Source organism: Pseudoliparis swirei, chromosome 5 (assembly GCF_029220125.1).
Source record: "Pseudoliparis swirei isolate HS2019 ecotype Mariana Trench chromosome 5, NWPU_hadal_v1, whole genome shotgun sequence".
Classification (NCBI taxonomy): Eukaryota; Metazoa; Chordata; class Actinopteri; order Perciformes; family Liparidae; genus Pseudoliparis; species Pseudoliparis swirei.
The window spans coordinates 77,913-101,871 of record NC_079392.1 but is presented as its reverse complement, the minus strand read 5'-3'; the positions used below and the strand labels follow the sequence as shown (position 1 = coordinate 101,871).

The 23,959-nt window shown below is 45.8% G+C and overlaps 1 protein-coding gene across 1 annotated transcript in view; it reads right to left on the bottom strand.

The window, feature by feature from the left end:
* Nucleotides 1-477: 477 nt before the first annotated feature.
* The window catches only part of ik (IK cytokine), a 55,938-nt gene continuing 32,456 nt past the window's right edge, over nucleotides 478-23,959 (bottom strand). Inside the window, exons 19-24 of the mRNA XM_056414125.1 lie at nucleotides 18,544-19,169; nucleotides 15,610-15,727; nucleotides 8,155-8,190; nucleotides 7,827-8,042; nucleotides 7,426-7,707; nucleotides 478-579 (exon numbers count right to left, since the gene is read on the bottom strand). Of these exons, the coding sequence (XP_056270100.1) occupies nucleotides 478-579; nucleotides 7,426-7,707; nucleotides 7,827-8,042; nucleotides 8,155-8,190; nucleotides 15,610-15,727; nucleotides 18,544-19,169 (1,380 nt within the window). The remainder of the gene's footprint in view (nucleotides 580-7,425; nucleotides 7,708-7,826; nucleotides 8,043-8,154; nucleotides 8,191-15,609; nucleotides 15,728-18,543; nucleotides 19,170-23,959) is intronic.

The following is a 23,959-nucleotide window of genomic DNA, read 5'->3' as shown; positions in this document are numbered from 1 at the left end:
GTATGTTACTGCTCCACACGTATGTAGATGACATCACGCTGTCTAGGTGTTGTTGGCGACCCTCGGTCTCCTGTCAGTCAGACATGGCAACAAGAAGACTAAAGCCCGTCTGCAGTGTTGGAGGAACTCTTGTGTGAGCTCTTCATCGGCATGGCAACGGTGTGTCACGTATTTAACGTCCTCTCTTATTGGTCAGGTGTTACAGTCCTTGGTCACTTGTCACCTGCAACACTGTCCAGTCAGATCATCAGCGCAGGAAAGAAAACATGCATAAACTACAAGTTCAGAACCGAGCGAGCCGATTGGTCCTCCGGTGCTCAGCAGGAACACATAGAGCATGCGTCAGGGTGCCAGGGGTAGAAGGTAGATTGTATTATTGGTCATTATATGAGTTATTGTCCTCCTGGCCACCGACTCACAGACAGAAAGGGTAGCTGTAGATATCCTGTGCAGACACACCGAGTCAGCACAATCAGCTCAACAGGAGGAGATCGCAATTACGGCGCTGAGTGGCGGCTGCGCGGCCGGTGACGTCACGTGAGCTCCTGTGAGCAGCAGGCGGAGCAGCATCACGGGAGGCTGGAGTCAACACAGCCGCACGTCTCTGAGAGGACATGTAATTACAGGTGAGACAGGAGGAGGTAATTGGAAGTTCTGCCAACGGACTGTTTTATTCTGTCAGGTTCTCCACTGCAGCTGAGTCGTGTTCACATCGAGCTGCTGCAGGCCGACGGTCACCACAGGACGGCTACTGGAGAGAGGCCTCATGCACCCATTGCTCCTGTATAGTATATATATATAATATATGTATATATAAATATGATATATATAAATAAATCTATATATTATATGTTATATATAATATATGTATATATATATACAGAGCTACAGCGCTACAGAGTATTGATCCATCGGTCCTCTGGTGGCTCTGATCCTGTCACAGAATCACACGGGTAAGCTCAAGTGCAGAAGGAATGTCCGACTCTGGGTTTGAGAAACAAATGTTTTACTTGAAAAATGAGCAATTTGACACGAGGGGCAAAACACACAACAATCTGGCAGGGAACAAAGCAAAGACTGGGATAATATATAAGGTGGGGAAACACAGGTGTGGGACATCAGGGATCAGCGAGACGGGAGTGGCTGTTAGGGGATGAGTGTTGTGGAGGACCCAAACGCACGCAACACAGTAGCTTCAGAATCAAATTCAGGATTTTATTAACCTGAATTGCACAAAACCAAAAACAAGAAACAAACAAATCTCAACACAGGGAGAACTGGCAGTCTCACTCTAACGTCGGGAGGGCAACTCAACCGCTCTCTGCTGATCCGGCGTCGGGAGGGCAACTCCACCGAGCCTGTGTGCTGCTGCTGAACCACAGGCTTTACCGGAACGACCTGACAGCGCGCCAGAGAAAGACCTGGTCCTTATAACCACTGCTGGTGATTACCAGAACTCATCACAGCTGGTCCAACGGAAGCGGGCGTGGCAGTGGGCGGAAACCGGGGGTGGATACTGTAGACAGACAACACCACACAGACAGAAGGGAAACAAGACAGGGGAATCACACACTAGGAGCAGACAGGAACCCTAACAGTGGCTGGGGCAGGTGACGGGAATTACACAATCAGGAGAGGCTGAGGGCAGGTGTAGGGAATGACAAATTACTGGGGAGACAGACACAACATTTAACAGGGTGTTACAGATCCGGCTCGTGTTTTAATTTCTGGTCAAACTCGATGTTGTGTAACTCGAGCTGAAGGAGTCGACTTGGAGCGTTCACACCTTCCTGAGGGTCTTCTGTTTCTCAGAGGAAACAGAGGAGGAGGAGGAAGAGGAGGAGCAGGAGGAGGAGCAGAAGGAGGAGGAGCAGGAGGAGGAGGAGGAGCAGGAGGAGGAGGAGGAGGAGGAAGAGGAGGAGCAGGAGGAGGAGGAGGAAGAGCACTGAGGTCCATGAGGCCGTCTGTCTGCAGCCTGAAGTGGCGTTGACACTGTGGACCCCCCAGTGGAGCGTGGAGGCTTGAGAGGAAACGCCGTGACCCAGAACTCGTGTTCCTGCGTCTCCTCTGGAGGAACCTCACCGGCCGAAAGACTCACAGAGTGAACCAGAGCCTCTCCCCGCTCGATAATGAACGACCAGAGCACCAGAGCACCAGAGCACCAGAGAACCGGAGAACCGGAGAACCGGAGCACCGGAGCACCGGAGCACCGGAGAACCGGAGCACCGGAGCACCGGAGCACCGGAGAACCGGAGAACCGGAGCACCGGAGCACCGGAGCACCGGAGCACCGGAGCACCGGAGCACCAGAGCACCAGAGAACCAGAGCACCAGAGCACCAGAGCACCAGAGCACCAGAGCACCAGAGCACCAGAGCACCAGAGCACCAGAGCACCAGAGAACCAGAGCACCAGAGCACCAGAGCACCAGAGCACCAGAGCACCAGAGCACCAGAGAACCAGAGCACCAGAGCACCAGAGCACCAGAGCACCAGAGCACCAGAGCACCAGAGCACCAGAGCACCAGAGAACCAGAGAACCAGAGCACCAGAGCACCAGAGCACCAGAGCAGCTCCATCCCCACAGCGTTCAGGTGTGATTGTCGGTGTTGGGTCACGACCTTCAGCCTGGAGTCTGAAGAAAGGTAAAGACATAACAACCCTCACCGGGTGTCACTGGAGACGTGAACACCACCAGGCCGCCTGCTGCTCACGGCTGATTGGCTCTCAGTCCAACAACAGAACAACAACCAGCTGGGGGGCTCCTCCCATAACAAGAGGAGGAGCCGCCTGGGGAGCGCTCTGCGTCTCCATCCATCCGCTCAGGTGGAGTCGGCCTCGTCGATCTGTGAGCAGCAGCCTGAAACGTTCACCTGCTGCACTCCAGAGAGAGAGGGGGATGAACGGAGAGAGAGAGACCCCCCCCCCCCCACACACACACACACCTCCTGTGAGGGATGTCTTTTCATTACATTGCAGCCTTCCGTCTTAATGATTAACACTGTGGACACGCAGGGTGTTCTCCATAGCTCCGTCAGGTGACCCGTCTGCTCCATCAGGTGACCCGTCTGCTCCGTCAGGTGACCGTCTGCTCCGTCAGGTACCCGTCTGCTCCGTCAGGTGACCGTCTGCTCCGTCAGGTACCCGTCTGCTCCGTCAGGTGACCCGTCTGCTCCGTCAGGTGACCGTCTGCTCCGACAGGTGACGAGTCTGCTCCATCAGGTACCTGTCTGCTCCGTCAGGTGACCCGTCTGCTCCGTCAGGTGACCGTCTGCTCCGTCAGGTACCCGTCTGCTCCGTCAGGTGACGAGTCTGCTCCATCAGGTACCGGTCTGCTCCGTCAGGTGACCCGTCTGCTCCGTCAGGTGACCGTCTGCTCCGTCAGGTACCCGTCTGCTCCGTCAGGTGACCGTCTGCTCCGTCAGGTGACCCGTCTGCTCCGTCAGGTGACCCGTCTGCTCAGTCAGGTGACCGTCTGCTCCGTCAGGTGACCGTCTGCTCCGTCAGGTGACCCGTCTGCTCCGTCAGGTGACCTGTTGTGTGCTAACATGCCGCGTGTGTTCAGGAGGTGTTGGCCCTCGTCTATCAACACCACCAGACTCACGCCGCCCCCTGAGGACACATGGCATCACACGCCAAGCACACATGCTGAAGACGTGATGTATGATGTATGATGTATGTTGTATGTTGTATGATGTATGTTGTATGTTGTATGTTGTATGTTGTATGATGTATGATGCATGATGCATGTTGTATGATGTATGATGTATGTTGTATGATGTATGATGCATGATGTATGTTGTATGTTGTATGATGTATGTTGTATGTTGTATGTTCAATGTGCACAGACACAAAAGTTTGAACAGCAGGAAGAAAAGAAATACAATTCAAACATCAAAGAGTATGATAGACACACACACTCACACGCACACTCTCACACACACTCACACACACACACACACACACACACACACACACTACTACACAATACCAGAATATGTCCCCGCGTTGTGATTGGCCCGTTTAATTGGAGCCGTGTTGATGAACTCGTGGAGCTCCTCATCCTCATCATCCTCATCATCATCACCGACGGCTGCAGCTGCAGACTGAACTCACAACTCGACTTCAAAGACTCGGCGCCGCTCTGTTTCCTCCTCTCAGCTTCTCAGAGATTCTTGTTTTGACTTTCATCTTTCACTTCAGACGCTCTTCCTCTACCTTGGACTCCGGCTCTGCTCCTCCTCGTCACTCTGCGCGTCACACTTCATGAGGAGGAGGAGCTGATGCTCTGATAGAGCTGATCATACAAATAACTCCCTATCAGCCGTGATGTCATAGCCCCGCCTCTTGGCGCTGTTGGACCAGCTGCACTCATGCTAGGCTAACTAGCATCCACTTCAGGACTTATTATTACAAATGGCCCCCTAGAGGCTGACTGTTGAAGGACATATTTAATCACCAATGGTTCACAGAACGCTCTAGAACCATGTGACCTCATGTCGACGTCCCCGGCTCTCGTCGTGGGTGTGGTTGCTACTTTGGACCTGAATAGTCTAAAAGATTTAAATATGATAACTTCTCCTCATACAATGAGGTTCTGGTGTGTTTGTATCATGAGACCAGCCCGCGAGGGAGGGCCAGGACGCTGTCGCCGTGGTTTCCCTCATCGAGTCCCTGGAGCTTCATTTATCTCGTCTCCGTTGTTTCAACCAATCAGCTGGCAGCTGAGTGTTGTTGTCTGATTAGTTTCTGATGTATTTATGGTCTGTTCACCTGTTCATCTCTCAATCACACATTACTAACTCTGCTTTCTCCCCGGAGTCCTTGTGACTTCACGTCTCATGGGGTCATCGGACCCTATGAGACGGCATAGATCCTATCTGCCTGATGGATCATTGAGGTCTGGGTCGTGGAATTCCTGTTCCTGACTACACCACTGTCCTGTTGAGACTCCGCCCACTGTTGAGACTCCGCCCACTCCTTCTCTCTACCGCCATCTGCCTGATGGATCGTGGAGGTCTCCATCGTGGAATATGCCTACTATGAACTATTCATCCACTCTGTCACATTCATTGAATGTATTTTAACTCTAAATCTGTCCTTCTGTACACATTACATCTATTGCATCTGTCCATCCTGGAGAGGGATCCTCCTCTGTGCTCTCCTCCAGGTTTCTTCCCTTTTTTTCCCCCTGAAGGGTTATTTGGGAGTTTTTCCTGGTCCGATGTGAGGTTTTGGGGCAGGGATGTCTATGTGTACAGATTGTAAAGCACTCTGAGACAAATTTGTAATTTGTGAAATTGGGCTATACAAATAAACTGAATTGAATTCACTGGCTGTCACTTTGTGTTTCACTGGTAGAGATATATATATATCTTTATTCCAGACTCATGGGTCCATAAAACAACAAACACAAATACAACAACAATATATAAAATACAATACGAGGACACCGGTCCAGCCATTGCAGCCAAAAAAATCACTCGGGATTAAAAAACATACAAACATTTGTTCCATTGCTTCCAGAAACAAGACGAATACCTGGTATCACTCAGTGCTGGGTCAGCCAAGGCTTTTATAACTACATTCTATAGATGTTCTGTCTGATAGAGATAGAGATGTTCTGTCTGATAGAGATAGAGATGTTCTGTCTGATAGAGATAGAGATGTTCTGTCTGGTAGAGATAGAGATGTTCATCTGATAGAGATAGAGATGTTCTGTCTGGTAGAGATAGAGATGTTCGTCTGATAGAGATATAGATGTTCTGTCTGATAGAGATAGAGATGTTCTGTCTGATAGAGATAGAGATGTTCTGTCTGATAGAGATAGAGATATTCTGTCTGGTAGAGATAGAGATGTTCTGTCTGATAGAGATAGAGATGTTCTGTCTGATAGAGATAGAGATGTTTGTCTGATAAAGATAAAGATGTTCTGTCTGGTAGAGATAGAGATGTTCCGTCTGATAGAGATAGAGATGTTCGTCTGATAAAGATAAAGATGTTCTGTCTGATAGAGATAGAGATGTTCTGTCTGGTAGAGATAGAGATGTTCATCTGATAGAGATAGAGATGTTCTGTCTGGTAGAGATAGAGATGTTCGTCTGATAGAGATATAGATGTTCTGTCTGATAGAGATAGAGATGTTCTGTCTGATAGAGATAGAGATGTTCTGTCTGATAGAGATAGAGATGTTCTGTCTGATAGAGATAGAGATGTTCGTCTGATAGAGATAGAGATGTTCTGTCTGATAGAGATAGAGATGTTCTGTCTGGTAGAGATAGAGATGTTCTGTCTGATAGAGATAGAGATGTTCTGTCTGGTAGAGATAGAGATGTTCTGCCTGATAGGTGTCCTTCAGGCTCAATGTGTTATCAAGGTTCAAGGTTCAAGGTTTTTTATTTGCCATCTGTGCCTAGACCAGCAGTCCAGACACATCAGAATTATTTTTGCAGGGTTCTCTGAGTCAACAGGTACAAAACAAACACACTATAATAATAATAATAATAATAATAATAATAGTAACCGTAATAATAATAGAAATATGAAACATATTTTAAAAAACACTGTACAAAAAACACACTGTACATAGTGTGGTAAAGTGTATGCAATATTTACAGTATTAACAGTAATAAGTAGGCTAGTGCTGTACCTAGCTTGTAAAATGAAAGAAAGAGGGGGAGGGGACAGTGATATGGGGATATTGCACATGTTCAGATGTTGGGGGAAGGTTGTGTGGGGCTATTGCACTGATTGTAGTGTTGCACATTTTTCACAGTTTCAGGAGTGCCTCTTTCTCAGTAGCTGTGTTGTGCCATCAGTCTGACTGTGGCAGGGAAGAAGCTGTTGAAGAGGCGTGTCCTGTGGGTGACGATGCTGTCCGCTCTGCTGTGTCTCAGGTTGTACGTGCAGTGTGTGTGTCTGAGCAGAGAGTGAGCTGGATGAAGTGAGTCTCCAATGATTCCCTCTGCTCTTTCCCCACAGCGCTGCACATACATAGAGTCCATGGACGGAAGGTGTGTCCCTGTGATCCTCTCCGCGGTCCTTATGACTCTTTGCAGAGCCTTCCTCTCTGCCTGTGTGGTGTTTCCATACCACACAGTGATGCCTGCGGTGAGGATGCTCTCGATCAGTCCTCTATAGGCCTGGGTGAGAGGGCGACGGTTCAGACCAGCTTTCCTGAGCATCCTGATGAAATAAAGCCTTTTCTGGGCCTTTTTCACCGTGGCTGTGGTGTGAAGAGTCCAGCTCAGATCAGATGTCACCTGCATTCCCAGGAATCTGCCCGTCAGCCCTCTCCACCTCAGTCCCTTTGATGATGAGAGGCTGTAGAGGGGGAGGGTTCTTCCTGAGGTCCAGTATTATTTCCTTGGTCTTGTTTGTGTTGAGGATGAGGTCGTTCTCCTCTCCGTAGACCAGGATGTTGTTCACCAGGGTCCTGTAGCCCGACTCATCCCCGCTCCCCTTGATGAGCCCCAGGACGGTGGTGTCATGGGCGTGTTTGATGAGGATGGTGTTGTCCTGGGTGGAGGTGCAGTCATGGGTGTACAGGGTGAATAGTTTGGGGCTCAGGCAGCAGCCCTGTGGGGATCCTGTGCTGACTGTGAGCTCGGTGGACACCCGTCCTCCCATTCTCACCACCTGGGGTCTTTCTATCAGAAAGTCCAGAATCCAGTTGCAGGTGGGAGTTGGGACGCCGAGGTCTGTCAGCTTCTTGATTAGTTTTCCCGGGCGGATGGTATTAAAGGCAGAACTATAGTCCAGGAATAGCATCCTGCATACGTTCTGCGGCTTTCCAGGTGTTGCAGAGTGTGGTGTAGAGCTATTGCTACCGCGTCATCCACTGATCGGTTGGGGCGGGAGGCAAACTGAAGGGGGTCGACATTGTCCAGGACCGTGTGGTTGATGTGGGCGAGGACCAGTTTTTCTAGGCACTTCATGGCGACTGGTGTGAGTGCCACTGGCCTGAAGTCATTTAAGGTGGGTGTGTCTGGTTTTTTGCGGACTGGTATGATGATGGAGGATTTAAAGATACGGGGAACTACAGCCTGAGATAGTGACAGGTTAAAGATGTCAGCATACACTCCGGCTAGTTGTTCCCCACAGACCTTTAGGACTTTGGGGGAACTCCATCAGGTCCCACAGCCTTGTAGGGTTTACCCTCTTCAGGGCCTTCAGGACCTGTGTGTGAGTCACCTGAAAGGCAAAGTCCATGGGGTCACAGGGGCTTTTGAGGGTGTGTCCGTATTCAGCCTGTCGAACCTGGCATAAAAGTAGTTGAGGCTGTCTGGAAGGGTGGGATCACGGGGGTCTGTGGTTGTTGTGGTTTTCTTGTAGTTAGTGACAGACTGGATCCCCTGCCACATCCTGCGCGTGTTGTGGTTGAGATAGTAGCCTTCAAGTTTTTGGGAGTGAGCCCTCTTTGCTGCTCTGATGGACTTCTGCAGCTCGTACCGGGCTCTCATATACTCCTCTTGGTCTCCTGACTTGAAGGCATCCCGTCTCTTCCTGATGTTATTTTTATGTCCCCATTAAACCAGGGTTTTTGGTTGGGGAACATCCGCACAGTCCTGGGAGGTGCACATAGGGACGTACACCAGCTGATGTAGTCACTCACAGTCTCTGTGTATTCGTGGATGTCGTTAGTGGCCACTTTGAAAGTGCTCCAGTCTGTGGCCTCAAAGCAGCCCTGAAGGCTCGCCTGTGCCCCATCAGTCCAGGTGTTAAAGGTTCTGACGAGGACTGGCTTTGTCTTGAGCCTTTTGTTGTAGACTGGTTTGAGCCGGATTGCCATGTGGTCAGACTTTCCAAAATGGGGTTTTGGTTCAGCTGAGAAGGCATTCCTGATGTTGCTGTAGCATTGGTCCAGTGTTTTATTTCCCCTGGTGGGGAAGGTCACAAACTGATGCAGTTTGGGCATATTTTTCCGGAGATTGCAGTGATTAAAATCTCCCAGAATAATGACAGCAGCGTCGGGATCTGTGTTTTCATGCTCACTGATCATGTCGTGTAGCTCCTTCAGTGCAGCCTCCTCCTTAGTGGAGGGGGGGATATACACAACACTCACAATGATACATTGCAGTTCTCTGGGCAAATAAAAAGGTCTTAGCCTCAAAATCAGATACTCCACATGTTCCGGACAAGATGTTGATATGATCTTAATGTCGGTACACCAGGATTTTTTGACGAGTGCGGCCGTTCCTCCTCTGTGAGTCTTTCCGCTTTCCACAGCGCATCGGTCCTCTCTGAAGACCGTGTAGCCATCTGGTGTAATTGCCTCGTCGGGTGTTCTCTCCCCCAGCCAGGTTTCACAGAAACACAGTATGGAGCAATCCTGAATGTCCTTCTGCATGGAAATCCGAGCATGTAGCTCGTCCACCTTGTTTTCCAGAGACTGAACATTTGCGAACAGTATGTTATGTTGCCATGATGATATTTAAACTGCTGCTGTTGAAGCTCAGAACAATTTACTGATAGATCTATAATCCATAAACATAACCTGACTGATAGATCTATAATCCATAAACATAACCTTACTGATAGATCTATAATCCATAAACATAACCTTACTGATAGATCTATAATCCATAAACATAACCTTACTGATAGATCTATAATCCATAAACATAACCTTACTGATAGATCTATAATCCATAAACATAACCTTACTGATAGATCTATAATCTATCGGGTCTTGGGGGGCAGCAGACCCAGCAGGTTGACCCAGACTTCGGGAAAAGGGGCCCCCTTTGGGGTTGCCCCCGCCTTGGTTTTAAAAGGCCTTTAAAATGCCCCTTTTTAAACCCCCAAAATTTTTTAGGGGCCCAAAACCCCGGGGGGCCCCCCTTTTTGGGTTTTTTTCCCCCCCCCCCTTTGGCCCCTTCTTTTTGGGCCTTTACAAAATTTTGGGGGGGAAAAAAAAAGGTTTAATTTTTTTAAAACTTTTTCCTTCCCTTTTTTGGGTTTTGGGGTTTTCGGGTCCAAATGGGGGCCAAAACATTTTTGGGGTTTGTTGTTTTTTTTTAAGGGATTTTTTTTGGAATTAAGGAAAACCCCGAAAAATTTTTTCTGGGGAAACGGGTTTTGGCCTCCCCTTTGGGGGAAAAAAACCCCTTTTCCCTTCCAAAAAAAGGTCGGGAAAAATTTTTTTGGGGGATTGGGGAAAAGGGATTTTTAAAACCCCCCGGGAAATTTTCTTTAAAAAACCCCCTTTCCACCTTAAGGGGGGGTTTTCCCCCGGTTTTCCCCTTTGGGTTTTCCTCCAGGAATTTCCCGGATCCCCCCCGGGGAAAAGGTTTTGGGAAAATTTACCCCTCTGCAAAAGGGTGGTAAAAATTCCGTTTTTAAAAAAAACCCTTCTAAGCCCCTAAACCCCTTTCAGGTTTTCCCTCCCGGATGATAATTTTTTTTAACCTTTTTAAACGGTTATTCCCTTTTTTTGGGGGGAGACAATTTTTTCCCCCCAAACCTTTGGGCCCAAACGTTTGGCCCAATTTAAAATTTTTTTTTCCCCCCTTTGGGGAAATCGGGGCTGGAAAAGGGAATATCCCCAACCATTGCCCCCCAGAAAGTCTTTCGTAAAACCCGGGTATCCCCCGCCAAAAAAAAAAAAGGGTTTGTCCCCCCTTTTCCCAAAACACCCCCTTTTGGGGGGGGGTTTGGGGTCATTTTTAAAAGAAACCTTTTTTTTTCAGTCCCCCCCGGGGTTCCCCAAAATTTAAAAAATTTTTTTTTTTTTTTAAAAAATTTTAAAACAAAGGTTTATTTTTCAATCCTTTCCCCCCCGGGGGTTTTCGGGAAAATTTTCCTTTTGAACCCGGGTCCCGGGGCCCCCAAAAGGGCGCCGGTTTCCCCCTTTTTAAAAACTTGGGGGGGCCCTTTGGGTTTGGCCCCCTTTTTTGTTTTTTGTTCCCCCAAAAAATTTTTAAAAATTAAAAAATAATTTTCCCCCAAAAAGGGATTTTCCCCTCTAAAAGGGAAACCCTTTTTTCGGGGGGGGAAAAATTTTTTTATTTTTTTTCGGGGGCCCAAGTGTTTGGAAACCCCTTTTTTTGCCCTTCAAAAATTTTAAAAATTAATTTGAAAAAAAACGTTTTTATTTTTAAAATCCCTTTTTTTTTTGCCCCCCTTTTTTCCCCCCTTTCCCCTTTTTTTTTTTGGGTTTCTTGGGTTATTTTTTCTTCCTTTTTCCCCTAATTTCCCGGGGCCTTTTGGGGTTCCCTGGGGGGGCCCTTGCTTCTTTTTTTCCCCCCCAAATTTTCCCCGGGCTGGTGGGTTTAAATCGGGGGCTTAAAAATTTTTTTGGGGGGTTTCTCCCCTGTATTTGGTTTTTTTCCTTATTTTTTTCCCCTCCTGGCCCCTTTTTCCGGGGCCACGGGGGGAACCTTTGGGTTTTTTTGCTCCTCCCCCCCCCGGGGCTTCCTTCATTTTCCCGGGGTTTAATTATTTTGATGGCCCCCCTTTTGGGGCCCCCAAATTTTTTCCCTTTTAAATTTCCCAAAAAAAATTTTTTTTTAAAAATTTTTGTTGGTAAAAATTCCCCCCAAAGCCCAAATTTTAAATCCCAAATGGCCCCTTCCCTTTGGGTCTTTCCTTTAAACAAGGGTTTAAATTAAATTTTTTCCCTGGTTTCCCGCAAGTCTTCCAAATTTTCCCCTTTTTTTGTTCCCCCTTTTTTTTTCCCCTTTTTGCCTTTTTTTTCTTTTCCCTTTCTTTTCTTTCCCCAAAATTTTGTTTCCAAAACCCCCGCCCTTTTCAGGTTCTTCCTTTCCTTATGCAACCCGTCCCGGCTCCCAAAGCTTTTTTTTTCCCCCTCCTCTTTTCTGTTTGTTTCTGTCTGTCCTTTTGGCGGGTGGGGGGGGCCCTGTGTGGTTTCGGTGCCTTGCCTTATTGCCTGGACCTGTGGGGTTTCCCCCTTCACTTCGAAGCCGTCCCCCCAGGCTCGTACCCCTCTTTGCCCTGCCCTGCCCTCAATTTTTCGGTTGGTTCTGTTAAACCGCTCTAAAAACCCGGTTTGAAATTTGGGGAAAAATTAATTTTAATTTTCGCTTTTTTTTTTGGAATAAAGGGGTGGCTACCCCCCTTTTTGGGTTTTGGGGGCATACCCCTGTTAAAATCACTTGGTAGTCTTCCCCGGAAATTTCCATTAAGTCCTTAATGTTCCCTTTTCCCTTTTTAAATTTTATTGGCTCTCCCTCCTTCGGGGGTTTCGCCCCTTTTGGGGGTTTCCCCGTCTTCCTTTTCCCCCACTTTTTGTTTTTTCTTTTCCCTGTCTTTTTAAATCTTCCTTTTGGGGCCCGTTCCTAATATATATCAAACATGCAAGTTATTTAAAAGGGGGGTTTTCAAACCCCCCGGTTAAAATTAAACCCAATTTGGAAGGCCAAAAAAAATTACACTTTTCTTTTCAACATTTTTGTTTTAAAAAATTTTTTTGGGTTTCTTGTGACGTTCTCCACAATTGTCTTTGTTTATTGTTCGGGCCTCCCAAAAACGGGGAACATGTTGGTTTTTCTTCCTTCTCCCCCTTTTTTTTAAATAGGTAATTCCAAAATCCCCCTTTTAAAAAAAAAACAAAAACAGTCAATTTTAAAAGGGGAAAAAAAAAAAAAAAAAAAATGTTTTGGGTCCGGGGGTTTTTTTGGGGAATAAGCTATATTTGCTTTAAAATGGGAAAAATTTTCATTTAAAAAACTCCAAATTTCCGTGCTAAATATTCTTTCTTAACACTCATGAAAAATCTTCCTGTAAGGACAAAAAAAAAAAACCCTTTTTCCAAAACAAAAACCCAAAATATTTTAAAAGCTAAAAAAACCTTTTTTTTAAAAGGTGATAAAACAATTTGTAAGCCAAGGGCTTTATTAAAATTCCACGTTTTTAAAAAAGTCCCAACCTTTTCTCTAAAACTTAAAAAAAAACGTAAACAAATAAAAATCAACAAAAAAGTATGGAAATCCCTTTCCAACGAAAATTAACCCATTTTTATCAAAACAATAGAAAAACACATATTTAAACCTAAATTATCAAAAAAAATATTTTAAAAAATTTAAAAGGGTTTTGGGAAAAAACACCCAACATGAAACGGGTTTGGTGAAATTTCCCCCCTAATGGCGCTTCATGTGTGTCTCACCCCATCCCTTCTTTAAAAGGAAAAAAAAAATTTTTTACCTCCCTTTTATATACTTTTTACCCCATTCAGAAAAAAAAAATTTAAGTTGTCTGTCAAATAAGCGGAATTTTGAACTTAAAAATTTATTTTTGGAATAAGGTTTTCGGTTAAAATTAAAAAATGATTGGGGCCCCTCGCCTTAGTCATTCCCTTAAAAACCCCCTTGACCATTTTTTAGGGACGGGAAAACCACATCACCATAAAAAATACTAACCTATTAACTTGGGTTTTATTAGAAATAAATACGTAAACTTGGGGCCCCCTCCGATTACCAGGGCCTCCCAAAAGGGGCCCCCAAATTACCTTTTTTAAAACAAAGGGAACATTTATTCGGGACAAAAAAGGGGGTGTTTTCATTTTCTTTTGCCACCCCCCTCGGGTCCCTTTTTGGGTTTTACAATAAACATATATTTAAAGGGGTTGAAATAAAAAAAAATTTAATCCTTTTTTTAAAATTGTGGTACAAAGGGGAGGGGCTGGTTTTCGAGGGTATACAAAAAACCAACAAAAAAATGGGGGTTTTGGGGGTTTTTGTTTCAAGGGGGGCCTCGTGCTTTAAAAAAAAGGGGGGTTTAAATTTTCTGCCCGGTATCGGTTTTTTCCCCTTTTAATATAAAAAAAGCCTTTTCTGTCATTTTTGGTATATGGGGGGGGGTTTTACATAAATTCCATTCAGATTTTCTTTAGAAGTAAAAAATTTCCCCCGGGAGTTTCTTCCTTCAGTTTTTCCTTTACAAAATCTTTGCAAAAAATTGTTGAAACAAAAAATTTTTTCCCGGACTCTGATGGGGGAGAATCCAGGGTTTCCAACCCCAAGGGTCAGATTTGGCTGCTGACCCTCCCCCCTTTCCCCCGGGGCCCCATGAGGGAGGCGGTCGGGGTGTCGGGCCAAATATTGCAAAAAAAAGGGGGCGATAAACCCCCCAAAGTCCCCCCCCCCGGCTGGCCAGTTCCGCCTGTAAAAAAAAAGGAGGTGTGGGGTGAACCCAAAAAAGGGGTTGATTAATGGGGGAGGGCCAAGTCCTTGAGGGCCGGGAAAAAGGGAAGGGGTCCGGAAAAAGCACCCCCAAAGAATTAGGGAGGTAAAGTTTCCAAGTAAAAAAACCCTAAAACTTTGGGAACCCCCCGGCCCTCCCCCCTTGGGGGTAAAGAGTGGTCCCTTCCCCAACCAGGAATAGTTTCTTTCTGGGTTACCCGGTGAGTCCTTTCCAGTTAAAAAAATTTTTCCCCAGGGGCGGGAAATTTTAGATAGTTCAGACACCCGGTCCCCTTTAAAAATAACCCCCCCGGTTCCACCCAAAACTTTCCCCCCCCATGCAATTTAAAAACTTCACCAAGACCCCCAAACAAGACCCCTTCAGTTCGGCGGACCACCACCCCCGTTTCCCCCCGGGCTTTTAAAAACCTTGCCCCTTCCAAATTTGGGACCCCCCAAGCCCAAGGCATGTCTGAGGACAGGGCCTTTTGGACCCAAAGGGTTTTCCCCCACCGGCTGTCCCCCCCGGGTCCAGTCCCCCCTGAAACACCGGGGTAAGCCCCTTTGAGCCCACCCCGAACCTCTTTAGGCCGAAAAAGCCCCCAGGCCCCCCAACTCCCCCACCCCCGGGTTTTTTCCCCGGGACCACCGGCGACCCCTCCGCACCCACCTTTCGGGACCCGGGCCCCACCCCCACCTCCTTTTGCATTTCCCGGCCCCTGACCCCGGTTTTTTGGGTGGCCCACGGGCCCAGACCCCGAACGCCCTGCCCCCCTTACGAGGTTTAAACAGGCCCACTCTTCAGTCCCCAATTTTCCCGGGAGGTTGAGAAGTTATCCGGATGGGGTTGAAACCCCCCGGCTTGAAAAGGGCCCACACCCGCCCAGGGGCCCGGTTCCGGGCCCCCCTGCCATCTGACCAACCACCACCATTTGGGCTTACACTCCCCCTTCTTTTCACCCCCAAGCTGGCCACCAAAAACTTTAAACTACGCCCCGCCAAGGTTTTGGCCAAGTCACAGAACCCCTTAGGAAACAGGGTGCGTTTAGACAAAGGGGCTCACGAAGTCCTCGAACACCCCGGGCAGCGGGAACCTTCCTCCCTCCTCCCGCCGGCCGTTTGCCAGGACTTAAAGCCCCGGAAATTTCCAGGGGGCCCCCGGACCCTCCCAGCCCAAGGGCCGGAACGAACTGCTTTTGGGGCTCCCAAAACCCGTCAGGCTTACCCCCCCGGGCCGGGGGGCCCCTTCTTCTGGGGGGCAAACTCCCCCCGGCCACCGGGGGCTTGGGTTCCCCCACCCCGCCCCGCCCACCCTGGGCCCCAAAAAAAGGGTAACCCCTTTCCAGGATTGGGTTCCAACCCCGGATGGGGGGAGAAACGAGGTTGGATGACCCCCCGCCCCGCCCCCGGCCCTTCCCGCTAGGGGTGCTTCCAAATCCCTGGCGCTTGCCCTGCCCACCCCCCCGGTTACATGCACCCGCCCTTTTCCCGGGTGGGGGCCAAGGGGGGCGTCGATGTCTTTTTGGGCGACCCGACCCCCCGGGGGGCCCGGACCAGCCCCCAGACCCCCTTTGGGTGGGGAGGGTTTCCTTTGGGCGGGGTAGCGAAGTCATCGACACGGGGTTTTAAACCGCCAGCTCCTCACCCGGCCGTTTCCTTGGGGCCCCCCGGGGTAATCCCCGAAACATGTCCCGGGCCGGGCCTCTCAAACCCTCCACCATTAAAAGGGGATCCAAAACCCAACACAAAAATAAATCCCAAAACCCCGGGGGCCCTTTTCCCAAACCCCGGGGTTTATAAAAACCTAAACCAAACCAAAAAAAATTTAACCTTCCCCGGGAAAAATAAATTTTTTGTTATTTCCCCCCCTTTCCCCCAATGGGTTTTTTAAACCCCAAATTTTTTAAAATTTTTTTTTTTTAAAAAAAATTTTTAAAAAACAAAAACCCCAAACAACATTTTTTTTTTTGGGGAAAATTAAATTTTTAAATCCCCCTTTGTGACCCAAAAAATTTTTTTAAAAATTTGAAAAACCCCTTATTAGTTTAAAAAAAAATAATGAAAAAATTTTAAATAACAAAACAACCCCCCAAAAAAAAAAAATTTTTTAAAAATTCCCAAAAAAACCCACAAAAAATAAAACAAAAAAAAAAATTAAATTTAACAAAAAAAAAAAATTTAATTTAAAAAAAAAAAAATATAAAATAAAAATAAACAAAAAAAAAACCTAATAAAAAAAACAAAAATATAACATATGTAAAAAAACAAAATTTTTAATTAAAAAAAATATAAAATTTTAAAAAAATAAATAAAAATAAAAACAAAAAAAATAAACACAAAACAAATAAAAATGTACACAACAAAAAATAAATAACTAATGTATAAATACAAAAAATAAAAAATAAAAAAAAAATAAATACACACAAAACACAAAAAATTTTTAAGACACACAATAAAAAACCCCAAAAACATAAAAAAAAAAACCCTATATGAAACACACACAAAAAAAAATTATATTTGAACAAAAAAATATAAATTTTTAAAAAACAAAAATTTTTTAAAAAAAATAAAATTAACACCAAAAAACATAAAAAAAAAACCCCAAAAAAAAACCACAAACAAAAAAATTTTAATTTAAAAAAAAAAAAATATAAAAAAAAATAACTAACAACAAAATATAAAAACCAAAAAAAAAAATTTTTAAAAAAAAATAAAAAAAATAAACCAAAAATTAAATACCCCAATTTAAAACCCCCAAAACACAAAAAAAAAAAACCCAATTTAAAACCCCAAAAAATACACAACAAAAAAAAAAAAAAATAAAAAAAAACAATGAAAAAAAAACCATAAAAAAAAAAAACAAAAAAAAAAAACCCCCAAAAATTAAAACACACAAACACAAAATAAATTTTAAAATAAAAAAATTTAAACACAAAAAAAAAATATAATTAAAATACATAAATAAAAATAACAATGACAAAACATAAATATACAAAAAAATTACAAAAAAAAAAAATAAAAAAAAAAAAAAAAAAAAATTTTTTAATAAAAAAATAACTATATGTAAAACAAATAAAAACCTTTTTAAACACACAAAAAAAAAATTTTAAAAACAAAAAAAATAAAAATTATAAAACAAAAAAATTAAAAAAAAACCAAAATAAAACAACAAATATAAAAAAAAAAAAAAAAACAAAAATAAATACAAAAAAATTAATAAACATAAAAAAACAAAAAAATAAACACAAAAAAATAAAAAAAAAAAAAATTTTATGAATAATATAATAAAATAAAATACAAAAAACAAAAAATATAAATAAAAAAATTTAACACAAAAATATAAAATACTTTTAAAAAAATATAAAAAATATCCCAAAAACAAAAAAATATAAAAAATTAATAAAAAAATTATATCACACAAAAAAAAAACCCCCCCAAAAACAAAATAAACAAAAACTAAATATAAAAAAAACAAAAAATAAATTAAAAAAATAAAAAAAAAAAAAAAAATATACTATATAAAAAACACACATAAATAAAAAAATTTAAAACAACACAAAAAATAAAAAACATAAAAAAACACAAAAAAAAAAACCTATATGAACACACACATAAAAAAACATTTTATATCACACACACAAAAAAAAAAATACACACACACACAAAACACAAAAACCACACACACAAAAAAAAACACCCCAAAACCCACACACACAAAAACAAAACAAACACATACACAACACAAACAAAAAAACACACAACACCCCAAAAACCACAAACACAAACACACCTACATGCACACACACACACACAAACACACTATAACCCCTCTATTGTTTCTATTGTTCTCTGTCTCTATTGTCATTGTCTTTGTCAACGGGTTGTAACCTGTAACCCGGCCCTGACCCCCTTTTGACCCGGCTTCCTAAAACCGTACCAGGTTTGGTCGAACCAGCCCCTCAATGGGGTGGCTTATGACAGCTCCTGGGGAGTCCTAAAAAATAGAGCGGTGCTTCATGACAGGCCCCGGAGGCCTAGGACCCCGGGCCCTGAGTTTTTGAGCGGCTTCTGGGTTTTTTGCCTGTTTGTTACTGGTTCCGGTTGGTTCACCCCCCACACGTGAGTTCTGCGCCCCGCCCGTGATCCAATCCCGGCCCCATCCCCCTTGGGCCTCCTCGGGGGGAGCCCTTCCCCCCCAGAGGGAGATGACCCTCCTGAAGGGGCTTCAGAAGCTAGCCCGAAGGTCCGGAGGGGGGCAAAAGGACCCGGGGGGAGGAGGAGGCCCCTTTTGAGGAACAAAAAGACGGGAAAGGAGTTTGGGGCGGAATCAGGGGTGGGTGGTTCCCTTTGTGACTCAAATTTGGGGGAAAAAACCTTTTCATTTTACCAACACAATTTTGGAAACGTAATCTCCAGTCTGGGGAATAAGGGGGCCCCGGGTCCGGAAGCTCCCGGTCCAGATGAAGCTGGGGTCCAGATGAAGCTGGCCGGTCCAGATGAAGCTGGCCGGTCCAGATGAAGCTGGCCGGTCCACATGAAGCTGCCCGGGTCCAGATGAAGCTCACCGGGTCCAGATGAAGCCCGGGGCCGTAAGTGGGCCAGAAAGGGCCCCGGGTCCAGATGAAGCTGCCCGGTCCAGATGAAGCTCACCGGGTCCAGATGAAGCTGCCCGGTCCAGATGAAGCTCACCGGGTCCAGATGAAGCTGGCCGGTCCAGATGAAGCTGGCCGGTCCAGATGAAGCTGGTTGGGTCCAGATGAAGCTGCCCGGTCCAGATGAAGCTGGCCGGTCCAGATGAAGCTGGCCGGTCCAGATGAAGCTGCCCAGTCCAGATGAAGCTGGTTGGGTCCAGATGAAGCTGCCCGGTCCAGATGAAGCTGGCCGGTCCAGATGAAGCTGGCCGGTCCAGATGAAGCTGGTTGGGTCCAGATGAAGCTCACCGGGTCCAGATGAAGCTGCCCGGTCCAGATTAAGCTGGCCCGGTCCAGACCTCCCGGGGTAGGGCCCGTCCAGACCCAAGGTAAAACCCAGCTCAGGGGCGAGGGGGGGAAGGGGGAAAATGAAAATTGAAAAGGAAATTTTTTTACTTTTCTGAAACATTAAAACTCTTCCTCATAAAGGTCCTCTTTTCGGCATAACCTTGAGAAAAACTTTTCTCTTTCAAACTACTTCTGAAATTTGGTTAAAATTTTTAAATTAACCTTTATTTACTTGACCTACTCCCAAAGTACTTTACCCTGGATTCCCCGGGCGCCGTTCTCTTTTATTTTTCTTGTAAATCCCCACTCTTGGTTTTATCTGCTTCCCCCTTTCCATTCTTCCCCCCCTTCTCCTTCTGTCTGGCCACATTATAATATTATAACAATGTAATCTAGTTCCACACTTCATATTGGTTCCTCGGACCGGAGACTCACTTAACAGCAGAGGAATGTTAATGTCGCCATGACAACGAGTCATTGTTCAAGGGTCAGGTGACGTGGTGTGTCCTCCGGGGGTGTCGCTGTGAAGGCCAGGGAGGAACCAGGTAAATAACCTTGTTTACCTCTCAGGTTCCTGGGACCTGGGGAACATCTCATCTACTCTTTTAAAACCCTCAAAAATCATCGTACCACTTTTGTTCTTCCCCCCCCATGGAAATCCTGGGGATCACCTGTATCCCAGATCATCCTGACCTTTAGTATCATCTCTGTACCATCCTAGATCATCTCTTATCATCTTTATCATCTTAGTATCATCTCGTATCATCTCTTTTCTCCCCTTTTTTTTTCTGATCATCCAGATCATCTCATCATCTCAGTATCATCTCTGTACCCTTTTAGTATCATCTCTAGCATCATCTCTAGTATCATCTCCTTTTTTATCATCTCTAGTACATCTTTAAATCTCTATATCATCCAGTATCATCTCTAGTATCAAATTTCCCCTGTTCATCTCTAGTATCATCTCTAGTATCATCTCTAGTATCATCTCGTATCATCTTGTAATTTTTTAAACATTTTAGTACATCTCAGTATCATCTCTGATATCATTTTAGTATCATCTTGTATCATCTCTAGTATCACCCCTTTTTTTTTTCCGTTTTTTCTTAACCCCGTATCATCTCTAATCATCTCTTATCATCTCTTATCTTTGTAAAAATTTTTATATTCCCGTATCATCTTATATCATCTCTTTTTCCAAAAAAATTTTTTTTTTTCCATTCCTTTATTCCTTTTATATTTATTATTTGTAATTTTTTATCATCTTGTATCATCTCTAGTATCATCTCTAAACATCCTTTATATCATTTTTAAATTTATCATCTCTAGTATCATCTCTGATATCATCTCTAGTATCATCTCTGATATCATCTCTAGTATCATCTCTAGTATCATCTCTGTTTTTTTTTTTTTTGGGGATCATCTCTAGTACATCTCTGTATCATCTCTATATCATCTCTAGTTTTTAAAAACATCTCTGGTTTTTTTTTCTGATATCATCTCTAGTATCATCTCTAGTATCATCTCTAGTATCATCTCTGATATCATCTCTAGTATCATCTCTAGTATCATCTCTGATATCATCTCTAGTATCCCAAAACTCTTATCATCTCTTATATCTCTTACATCCTTTTTAAACCTTTAAACCCTTTTTAAACCCTTTTAAACCCTTTTTAAACCCTTTTTAAACCCTTTTAAACCCTTTTTAAACCCTTTTTTTTATTCTTTTTCTGTATCATCTCTGCATCTTTTTTTCCTTTCTTTTTTCCCCCTTTTTTCTTTCCTCTCCCTTTCCTCTGTTTTCTCTTTCCCTCCCCCCTGTATCATCTCTTTAAACCTTTCTCCTTTTTCCTTTTTCCCAAATTTGTCCCTAAAAATCTTTCTCCTGCCTTTCTGCCCCCTTTCCCCCCCCCCCCTCCCCCCCCCCCCCCCCCCCTCCCCCTTTTTTTTCCCCTTCCCCCCCCCCTCCCCTCTTCCCCCGGCCCCCCCGCCCCCCCCCGTCCCCTCCCCCTCCTCCCTCCCTCCCCCCCCCCTTTTTTCCCCCCCCCCCCCTGTCCCTCTTCCCCCCTCCCCCCTCCCTCCTCCCTCCCCCCCCCTCCTCCCTCCCCCCCCCCTCCTCCCGCCCCCCCCCCCCTTTCTCCTCCTCCCCTCCTCTCTTCCTCCCCCCCCCTCCTCCCCCCCCCCCTCCCCCTCCCCCTCCTCACCCCCCTTTTCCTCCGTCCCCTTTTTTCCCCCCCCCTCTCCCCCTCCTCTCTTTCCCCTCTTCCTCCGCCCCCTTCCCCCTTCTTTCCCCCCCCCCCTCCCCCCCTTTCCCCCTCCTCCGCCTCCGCCCTCTTCCTCCTTTCCCCTCTTCCTCCCGTCCCCCTCCTCCCCCCCCCTCCCCCCCTCCTCCCGTCCCCCCCCCCCCCGTTTCCCCCCCCTCCTCCTCTTTCCCCCCCCCCCTCCCCCCTTTCCCCCCCCCCCCCCGCCTCCCGCCTCCGCCCCCCGTCCTCCCCCCCTCCTCTCTTCCCCCGTCCCCTCCTCCCGTCCCCCCTTTTTTTTCCCCCGCCCCCCCTTGTCCCCCCTCCCCCCGCCCCCCCTCCCCCGCCCTGGGTTTTTTTCTTTCCCCCGTCCCCCCTTCTGTTTCCCCCCTTTTTCAGAAAACGTTTGGGTGGGTTCCGCGTCTGGTAGGGGTTTTTCCCCGGGTTGGTTTGAATTGAAAACAGGGAGTACAGGGTGGAGACGGTTAGAAACCGTTTTAGACCCGGGGTTGAGTTCAGGTTAGTAACGAGGTGATGGAGTAACGAGGTGATGGAGTAACGAGGTGATGGAGTAACGAGGTGATGAAGTAACGAGGTGATGGAGTAACGAGGTGAAAAAAAGAGGTGATGGAGTAACGAGGGGTGGAGTAAGAGGTGATGAAAACGAGGGAAAAGGGGGGGAAAAGGGGGGAAAAGGGTGAGGAAAGGGTGGGAAGAGGTGTGGAGTAAAGGTGTGGGGAAAGAGGTGATGAAATAAAGGGTGAAGAAAAGGGGTGGGAAAGGGGTGGGAAAAGGGTGGGAAAGGGTGAAGTAACGAGGTGATGAAGTAACGAGGTGATGAAGTAACGAGGTGGTGGAGTAAAGAGGTGATGGAGTAACGAGGTGATGAAGTAACGAGGTGATGGAGTAACGAGGTGGTGGAGTAAAGAGGTGATGGAGTAACGAGGTGATGAAGTAACGAGGTGATGGAGTAACGAGGTGAAAAAACGATTGTGGGTAACATGTGGGGAAAGAGGGGATGGATAAGATGATGGAGTAAAAGGGGTGGAAAAGAGGGGATGGTAAAAGGTGAAAATAAGAGGGGATGGGGAAAAGGGGGGGGGGAAAAAAGGGGATGGAGTAACAATGTGATGAAGTAACATGATGGAGTAAAAGGGGGGGGGGAAAAAAGGGGATGGAGTAACATGATGAAGAAAAGGTGAAATAAGAGGGGAAGTAACATGGTGGAGTAAAAATGAATAAGAGTATGAAGTAACGAAGAAAAAGAGGGGATGAAGTAACAATGGGGGAGTAAAGAGGTGAATAAGAGGGGAAAGTAACAGGGGTAGAACAGGTGGGGAAAAGAGGGGATGGGGTAAAAGGTGAGAATAAGAGGGGATGGGGAAAAGGTGAAATAACATTGAGGAGTAACATGATATAAAAGGTGATATAAGAGCGATGGAGAAGAGGTGATGGAGAAAAGGGGGGAAAAAAGGGGGGGAAATCAGGGGGGGAAAAAGGGGTTGGGGTAAAGAGGGGAGGAGAAAAATGTGTGAAAACGAGGGGATGGAGTAAATATGGGTAAGATGATGGAGTCAAGATGAATAGAGTGAAGTAAATGATGGAGTAAAAGGGATGGATAAGAGTATGGAAAAGGGGAATAACGTGAAGTAACGAGGGGATGGAGTAACATGATGGAGTAACGACTGAAGCCTTTTTCCCGATGCCCTTTATTTTGGCCCCCCCCCGTGTCCCGACATTTACCAGGGGCCGGTGACGGTGTCTGCAGGGAATTTTTGGGAGGGGCCCCGGGGGGGGCAAGGCCCTTGGCGTTTCAAAGTTCAGACCAGAGACAAAGGGGCCCGGGTAACCCGGTGCCCGGGGGACAGAGCCCTTGAGATGGACCAAACAAATTTTATTTTGAAACTTTTGTTGTTGAGAAGAAAAGTTTTTTTTTAAACCCTGATGCTGGGCCCCGCCCCGGGGGCAGGCGAGCAAGGGTTTTTGGGACCAGAGAACCTAGGAAAGTGCAGTAAAAATAGATGTCCAATTACCGAGAAAAAGGGGCGCCCCCCCGGGAAGGGGGCAAGGGGCGTGAACAATGAAGCCCCCCCCCCAGGGGGAACAAGGGGCAGTGAAAGAACATGGGGGGCTGGAACAGTGACCCGATTCAAGACCAGAGGCAAGTCACCGATTTAAAAATTTAGCATTTATTGGAAGAAAAACAAAAAAATTTCCCCAGGGCAAAAACGGTAACATAGAACCCGATGCAAAAATTTTAGGGATGAAAATAAGGTCATGGAAGAGAAAAAAGCAACCAATGCTAGAGGTCAGTGCCCGGACAAAACATTGCCCAAAAACAATAATTTTTGGGCAGATCAAAGAGAGGAAGAGAACAAAATTTTCATTGGCCGGGCAAAAGGCAGGGAAAATAACAAAAAGCAGAGCCAGGTTTTAAAAAGGCAGGCCGAGAAAAAAAGGCTGTACCCCGGGAAAAAGTGATGGAAAATGAACATAGTGTAGTGGTGCAAAAGTGTCTTCCAATAAAAAAGACAGTCCAGAAACAAAGATGTCATGGAAAATAACTAAGGGCTGGAAAACAAAGTGTCTGTGAAAAGGGAAA